The sequence below is a fragment of the Electrophorus electricus genome, chromosome 23, assembly GCF_013358815.1.
Source record: "Electrophorus electricus isolate fEleEle1 chromosome 23, fEleEle1.pri, whole genome shotgun sequence".
In the NCBI taxonomy this organism is placed as follows: Eukaryota; Metazoa; Chordata; class Actinopteri; order Gymnotiformes; family Gymnotidae; genus Electrophorus; species Electrophorus electricus.
Genome location: NC_049557.1, coordinates 10,488,575 through 10,497,152, shown reverse-complemented (window position 1 = coordinate 10,497,152; position 8,578 = coordinate 10,488,575). Strand labels below are relative to the sequence as shown.

At 43.5% G+C, this 8,578-nt stretch overlaps 1 protein-coding gene across 4 annotated transcripts in view; it reads right to left on the bottom strand.

The window, feature by feature from the left end:
- Window positions 1-8,565, bottom strand: part of spag17 (sperm associated antigen 17) — a 20,622-nt gene extending 12,057 nt beyond the window's left edge. For all 4 annotated transcript variants that reach the window (XM_035522020.1, XM_035522021.1, XM_035522022.1 and 1 more), the window contains exons 1-13: window positions 8,325-8,565; window positions 7,250-7,381; window positions 6,755-6,814; window positions 6,447-6,578; window positions 5,838-6,021; window positions 4,908-5,105; window positions 4,059-4,231; window positions 3,547-3,696; window positions 3,147-3,207; window positions 2,100-2,239; window positions 1,457-1,591; window positions 605-718; window positions 1-136 (exon numbers count right to left, since the gene is read on the bottom strand). The exon at window positions 1-136 is cut by the window's left edge and continues 9 nt beyond it. In XM_035522020.1, the coding sequence (XP_035377913.1) occupies window positions 1-136; window positions 605-718; window positions 1,457-1,591; window positions 2,100-2,239; window positions 3,147-3,207; window positions 3,547-3,696; window positions 4,059-4,231; window positions 4,908-5,105; window positions 5,838-6,021; window positions 6,447-6,578; window positions 6,755-6,814; window positions 7,250-7,381; window positions 8,325-8,411 (1,702 nt within the window). In that variant the 5' untranslated portion in view covers window positions 8,412-8,565. The remainder of the gene's footprint in view (window positions 137-604; window positions 719-1,456; window positions 1,592-2,099; window positions 2,240-3,146; window positions 3,208-3,546; window positions 3,697-4,058; window positions 4,232-4,907; window positions 5,106-5,837; window positions 6,022-6,446; window positions 6,579-6,754; window positions 6,815-7,249; window positions 7,382-8,324) is intronic.
- Between the last annotated feature and the right edge of the window lie 13 nt (window positions 8,566-8,578).

Sequence of the window (8,578 nt, the reverse complement as noted above, 5' to 3'; positions counted from 1 at the left end):
AGGTCTGGAGAAGCTGGTGTCGCCTGGCTAGGTCTGTACTGGTACAGTCACGGTGTTCAGACATCAGCCTGTCCCACAATACAGTCTTCTCCATCATGGCTGCTTCTATACTGAACACATCCAACCCACTCCACACCTATATGAGTGTGGACACAATAACACAACCACACAACCATCACATAATAACACAACCACACAACCATCACACAATAACACAACCACACAACTGTCACATAATAACACAACCACACAACGGTTACACAATAGCACAACCACACAACCATCACATAATAAAACAACCACACAACTGTCACAAAATAACACAACCATCACACAACTATTACACAATAATACAATATGTGTGTGTGTGTGTGTGTGTGTGTGTGTGTGTGTGTGTGTGTGTTACAGGGAGCTGGTAAAGTCTCCTCCCTCTGTGGTCATGGTAATACAGCAGGGTAGGATATGTGTGTGTGTGTTACAGGGAGCTGGTGAAGTCTCCTCGCTCTGTGGTCATGGTAATACAGCAGGGTAGGATCTGTGTGTGTGTGTGTGTGTGTGTGTGTGTGTGTGTCTGTCTCTGTGTGTGTGTGTGTGTGTGTCTTACAGGGAGCTGGTGAAGTCTCCTCGCTCTGTGGTCATGGTAATACAGCAGGGTAGGATGTCTCTCTGCACTCTTCATTTGATTATGCTCCCTCATCCCAAAATCCTCCATCAGTTTCTGCCGACACACAGACACACACACACATTCCCACTCATTAATACTGAACAATTAAATCACATACATATTTCTACACAAAACACCTACCATCTCACAGACCAGACACAAATAAGTAACAATACAAACTAATTTACTTCTAAAATAGGTAGAACAGGTAAACAGATAATTGTTAGGTAAACAGATGCCTGTTAGGTAAACAGATGACTGACTGATTGCACTAAGATGATTCATATTGAAGGTGAAATGTTTGTCTTGAACTACATGCAAAAATGAAATGAATGAAAGTGAAGCGTTTAGGATATGAACTCATGTTAACTGTCCCTGCGGTGAGTGAGGCACTAATAGCCATGTTAGCGTTGTGTGGTATTGTGTAGCGTTGTGTACCCCGTTACAGTGCCTGTACCTGTAGCTCCTGCTGTTAGCCATGTTAGTGTTGTATAGCGTTGTGTACCCCGTTACAGTGCCTGTACCTGTATCTGCTGCTCTGTTAGCCATGTTATCATTGTGTATGCCGTTACAGTGCCTGTACCTGTATCTCCTGCTGTTAGCCATGTTACTGTTGTATGTTACTGTGTTAGCCATGTTACTGTTGTGTTACTGTGTTAGCCATGTTACTGTTGTATGTTACTGTGTTAGCCATGTTACTGTTAGCCATGTTACTGTTGTATGTTACTGTGTTAACCATGTTACTATTGTGTGTTACTGTGTTACTGTGTGTTACTGTTACAGTGCCTGTACCCGTTTCTCCTCCTCTGAACGTGGCAGGCTCAGCACAGATGACAGCATGTAACTGGTTAGCTCCTGCTCTGACCAATCAGAGCACTGCTCAGAATCATTTGATCCAGATAGAACTTCCTGTTCTGCAGTCACTACCTGCACAATAAATAAATAGCCATTTAATGTTCTTAAAAATATAATGGTTCACTACACAATTCACTGAGATTTTCTGTATTCTAATTTGAAGATTATTCTGTATTGGTTAGTGAATTATCTATTAATATTACAAAATTTACATATATACACATCTTTAGATGACGCTTTTATCCAAAGTGACTTACAATTCTGATTGAACACAACTTGAGTATTTGAGGGTTAAGTGTTTTGCTCAGGGGCCCAACAGTGGAAATCTGGCAGAGGTGGGACTTGAACTGGCAACCTTGTGGTAAAGGTACTAGTCCAGTACCTTCACCACTTATTTATAACTTACCACTTACTTACAAAATAAAGTTACATGACTTTTCACATTGGGAACTCACTGTAGATTGAGGATCTGTACTGGAAATAACTACATGTGTATCTCTCAGATTAAGCAGGGTTGTGTAGTGGACGTGGTGTGTCTGTTGGGCAGACTGCAGCGCCCCCTGGTGCTGATCACACACACCTGTTCCAGCATGCAGTGTAATATGAGGGCCACAGATTGGACCAGCACCGGGAGCGGGTCCAGCAGACTCCGGTACAGCCTCATGTCCACATCAGTGCTGAGACACGCAGGCTCTCGAACTGCCGTGCGCTGTGCTTCTGCTGAAAGGAGCAGGGGCCCACCTTTAATCTACTAACTTTAATATCAATTTTAATCCTAATTTTAATCCCAGTTTTAACCCTAATCCTTACCTTGATCCAAATTTAAATTCTAATTCTTACTCCCAAATTTAAGACATAACAACTATCATGATTTCAGTGCAAATCCTAGCCTTAATCTTGACTGTACAGTGGTACAGTGACAAATGCTAAATTACTACATTCTTTCTGTTTTCATACTGGTATTTTAACAGAAAAACAAGCTTCAGTGACAAATCTGGGATATGATGGAGTTAGACTACACAAATTCAGCCTGATTTTGCCAGACTTTGTCATAGCTGGCAAATTTCTAGTGTCATATCCTAATATGAGCATCAGGAAGGAGGAACAGGCCTTCTGTGTGTAATGTGTATATAGTGTGTGTGTAGCGTGTGTGTAGTATGTGTGTGTAGTGTAGCATGGCATGAACATCATGGGGTCACCCCAAAACATCCCGATGGCACTTCAGAATTGTTTGTTTTCTTTCTAGCCTGATAACTCCTACGATGTTTAACAATTCTTTGACCCTACTCCTCGTTAACCTATGAACTCACACAAGAATCTGAACTATGATTGGTCGGTGTCACACATGTCATGCTGTCAGTCTCCCAACCAAGATAGGGAAAGACTTTATGCCACTATGACCACCTAATGTGACTCAGGCAGCAGCGCGAAAGACAAATGTACAGTGTGATCTGATCCTGGCAGTGGAGACTCGACTGATGAGTGAGAGTGTTTATAAACCCACTATGATCTGTAACAAAATACCATTGTGTGCTTTTAGCTGCTATTAGAGGAACAAACCGTGGCAAGCAGATTATGAACTGAAACAACTCCATGCATGTAAGAGACTGGAGGAGAGACTACTTACCAGGACTCTCCTTAGCCACTGGCTTCTTCTTTGTGATTTGTGGGGTTTGAGTTTGTGGAGCCTAAACAAATAGAAACAATGCACAAGTGTAGTTACCAGCACTCAGTACATTCTGACATGGAGAGCTTCTAAAACCTGATAAAAACACATCATGTTTAAATGTCATAGTAGTGTGTAGTGTTGACCAATGAGCATTAGGGTAAGGTCAGAGTCAGGCCTCCCCCCGCTGTAAGGCCTATGTGGGCCAAGGTGCAGTGAGGAATACGCTAGATGTGAGGTAGGGGCTACCTGGGTGTGAGGTAGGTAGGGACTACCTGGGGGTAAGAGAGGTTACCTGGGTATGAGGTAGGGGCTACCTGGGTGTGAGGGAGGGACTACCTGGGGGTGAGGAAGGGGCTACCTGGGGGTGAGGGAGGGACTCGGCTCCACCTGCCACCGGCACAGGAATCAGTCGCATGCATCTGAGATAGTGCTGATGCTGCCTTCTCCAATCCAAGCTATCATACAGCAAACATGCCACGCCCTGAAACAGGGCCATGCCCAGGGCTTGCTACACACACACACACACATACACACACACACACACACACACACACACACCTGTGTGTTACCTTATATTTACAGAATGGCACACGTGCAACAATACCAACATTCTCCAACAAACACCGTCATTCTCTAGAGTGACAGTAACTCCCAGGATTAACCTCTAGGGATTACTTGGAGAATTCTGGGTTATTGGTGGGTTGAGGTCACTTAAGTTGGTCTTAAGTGATCTCAACCCTTAACCCCAGACTGCTCCAGAGGTCACGTCTGTACCCACTCCACGGGCTCGATAGCAGAAGACAGACTGAACCATCTAGTGCACAGAGAGCAGTATCTGTGACAGACATTAGTCCCCATGCAGTGATGTACCATGGCCACACTGCTGCCTGGATCAGGGGGTAGCAGGCTTGGTTCCACCCTGTAGTCCAGCCTCGCTACGTCCCAGAGTGTGGAGCCCACACCACCACTGTTGAGCACCCAGTTCAGCTGATCCCAGAACACGTCCAGATCCTGCTTCTCACCCCCGCTCAGGGCTGCACCATCTGTGAGTAGAGGACCATCACAACACAATAACAACACAATCACAGCAGTCACAGTACCATTATAGCACAATCACAACACCATCACAGCACAGTCACAGCACCATCACAATCACAACACTATCACCGCACAATCCCAGCACTATCACATCACAACACTGTCACAGCACAATCATAACACCATCACAACACAATTACAGCACAATTACAACATCACACTACAGTCACAACACAATCACAACACCGTCACTCACACCACAATCACAGCACAGTCAGAACACCATCACAACATAATAACAACACAATGACAACACCATCACAACATCACACCACAATCACTGGGTTTAGAACCTCTCAAATCAAAATGGATTGATTTATGATTGATTTATGAATGATTGTGATCTACATTTTGTTCAGGCATATTCCTGTGTATCTGCTGAGAAATGTGATGATTTAACAGAAGTGAAAACTATGTTTACATTCATGTTTATTCATTTGGTAGATTAATGACTGATGAGCAGGTGCACTTAGTGTCTCTCCTGTAATTGATCAGGTGATATAAACCATCTTTATCTTCTTAATGTAACGCAGTTTGTTTTAAAGGTCTGTAATGCCTGTCTCCTCCAGCCTGTTCTAAAGGTAAGCAGAGTTCTGCTGAACGGTTCTGTTGAACTCTCACTCTGTTGCTCAGTGGCAGGCTGGGGAGTGTCGGGTGCCGTCAGTTCCTGAGGAGCATCAGATCTCTCTGGCCTGTCGGATCTCAGTCTGATAACATTGGACACGTGGACCCCCAGGGAGTCTAATGCTGAGATCAGACACGGCTGGTGGAACCCTGTTATCAGGACGTAGTGGTGAGGGCCGTCATCTGGTTCATCGTCTACACACAGCAGAGCAAACAGAACTCTAGTTATATATCTGAATATATTTGAAACTATAACCATTAAATACTCCTCTATTACCACAGACTGGTTTCTGTTGCACTATTCAGAAGCAGCAGCCCGTTTACAAAAGTGAAGTTCTTGCTCAGTCTTGGGGATGGATCTGTGTTCTTATGACACCCATGATGCTGGCTGATAGGTCAGGTGATAAGTCAGGTTGATAAGTCAGGAGTGTTTGAGTAGGGCGGGTACAGCTGTGCGCAATGCAGGCAGAGCCAGTCACTTCCTGTGTCAGGATGTGATGGGTTTTGGTGACATTTGCATTTGTATTGTAAAATAGAGAACTATGAACAGTTTTATTACAGTGAAAGTACAATTACAAAATTAGAATTTACGCTGTGGACATGTAGTCAATTTTTCACAGCGAGCTCTGAATAAGTCATTTCTATTTTATGGTCATTTTAAGAATGCACTGCAGCACAGATCAGCAGAAAGTGTTATCTGCCCTTATAGGCAAGCGTACAGTCATCCATGATAGGCTAGTATAGGAGAAGATGCTGAGGAACACAGTGCCACCAGAGGGCAGCACCAGCTTTCCTGCCTTGAACTCCCAGCCTCAGATCACGCACCCGAACCAGCAAACTTCACAGTGATAGGCTGAACACTTCCCTGTTACACCACTAGGGGTCCTCATTTTTTGTTGATCTCACGTCATCTCCATCCTAACCCACCGATGTATTTATCTGTGTAGTCCTCCTCTCCTCTGCGTTTGAGTTTGGTTTCTTTGATGGGGGGCGGATCCTCAGAAGTCTTTTTGCCCTTTTCACCTTTAGCTGCACCCTTGGCCGGTGGCCCGCTTTTCTCTCGAGCAGAAGAGCCCGTGCCCATCAGTATCCTGACCTTCTCCTCCGCAACCTCACAAATTCAAAACAGATGGCGCTCAGTGAACTACACCCATATCTGCTGACATTAAGCAACAGCCATGTGGTTGTTCCTTTGGTTGACACAAGGTGGCTGAGAGACCAGGGTTCAGCCTTCTCTCTATGCATTATTATTGTTTGTTTATTGTCTATTATTAATGTATGTTAAAAAAAAATATTTATCTAAACTTGCACAGAACATTCTTGTAGATTAAGAAGATACACACAAGATCTTATAAACCATTCAGAGTGGCATAATGATGACACAGACTCTCTGAAGGACCATAGTAGGACATGTCTATATGTGAAAAGGCTCCTACATTCTCTACATCCTGCTCCACAGTCCCTTAATAGACATGAGTTGTCCAACTTCAGGGATACATGGTAGATGGCTAAGTGAAAGGTCAAGTGCTCTCTCACTCTCTGTAACGCTTCCCTCTGCTGCAGGTCACTGCTCTTAATGGCCAGTAGTTGAAACTTCACCAGCTTAGCTGTCAGGTCCACAGAGAGCGCTTCTCCTGCATCCAGAGCTGACTTGGCCAACTCTGTCACCTACCGGGACACAAAACACCATCGCTGCAGTGTGGCTCGGCGGGCCTATTAAAACTCAATGAAAATTCTACATTAAAATCTAACCTTTTACCACTGGGCATGCCAAGACAAAGAAATATACCTTCACATACTCTTTAAAACGATTCTCATGTGTCTTGTTTGAGCTGTGTGTTTACCTCATAAAATACAGGGACATCTTTGTTTTTTTTTGCCTTTGGATTGCCCAGTTCGTGTATCTGTAGCATGAAAAACAGTTTAGTTTGGCTCCTATTTCACTAATGAGAATTTTAACCTTTGATCACTTACCCTCGTGTTTACAAATAATGCCTTAATACAATCTACAAACTCAATATAAAGATTCCTGTCACATATAACCCCTTAGTACAAACATTAACCTACAGACCAGGACTTACTGGCCAGCAAACACAGTTTTACACTGCACAGACCAGATTTTGGAGTCTGTGTAGTCATTACATTTATGCCATTTAGCTGATGCATTTATCCACAGCAAGTGTTATGACTGAGTACAACTCAAGCAACTGAGGGTCTTGGTCAGGGGCCCAACAGTGGCAACTTGGCACTGGTGGGGCTTGAACCAGTAACCAGCCAATTACAAGTCAAGAAAGACAGAAAGAAACAAGTTTTATTATTGTACAGAAACCCTCTGCTACCTTCTCCAGGGTGCTCTCCCAGGACAGGAGGGTAAAGAGACGCCGTAGTGGTTGCTGTACAGCCTGTTTAAGAGCGCTGACACACATCTCATTCTCTCCCACCACCACAGACACACTAGCTCTCCAACTCTCCTAGGAAAATGCACACAAAGTCCCACAGGAAATTATTTGCAAATATGTTTTATTATTAAATTAAAATCTGTCTTATATCTTATTTAGTAACAGCCATAACAATACAGCAATATGGTCAAGGGGTGTGGGAACAAAAAAAACCAACCCAATCATACAACAATGTAATTTTGGTGAATATAAGATGTAGGCAGGAAAATTAATTAACGAATTACCCTAGGCTGTGTAGAGCTGGTAAACATATATATTTCCAAACAGAACGAATACAGGGTTAAGAGGTTTTTAAAAACTGTAGAAAAACAGATGAAATAGAAGAAATACGTGCAAGAATAACAGTAGAAGAGCAACAGCACCACCTAGAGTTCAAGTTCAAAGTTCAAAGAGGTTTTATTGTCATTTCAGCTATATACAAGTGCACAACAAAAACGAGACAGTGTTCCTCCAGGACCATGGTGCAACACAAAACAGTGCAACAGACAACATGCTACACAAGTGCAAACAGTCCAATATAGTGCAAAAATGTCATTAAATAAACATTAAATAAACAATAATAAATACAGAACAGGACAAATACAAAATGAGTAGACAGTGCAATTATTTAGTGCATATTTAGAGGCTGGCTAGAATAAAATCACCAGAGAACTAACGCTCCTGCCCTACCAGAGAAACAGCGAGAGAAACTCAGTCCGAGGAGACGAGTCTTTACAGAAAAACTCAGCCCGAGGAGACGAGTCTTTACAGAAAAACTCAGCCCGAGGAGACGAGTCTTTACAGAAAAACTCAGCCCGGGGAGACGAGTCTTTACAGAAAAACTCAGCCCGGGGAGACGAGTCTTTACAGAAAAACTCAGCCCGAGGAGACGAGTCTTTACAGAAAAACTCAGCCCGAGGAGACGAGTCTTCACAGCCCGCTCCTTGACTTTGACTCTCTGGGGAGCTTAGCCTACCTCGTCAAACACCGCAGCAGTGAGCTCTGTTTCCCAGCTTCTGCCAACTGGTGCTGCGGTTCCACTTTTTGCTCGTTTACTGGCCATTCTAAAGGTTTATAGTAGATCATTAATTCCTTGACAGACAAACTAACAGTCTGATAGTTTAACTAGTCAATAGAAAATATTTCAGAAGGCGTAATACCCTCAGTTATTTACTAGCAAGCGGGCTAGCTAACTCGTATAGCGGTAACCCATAGCAACCAAACATGCGC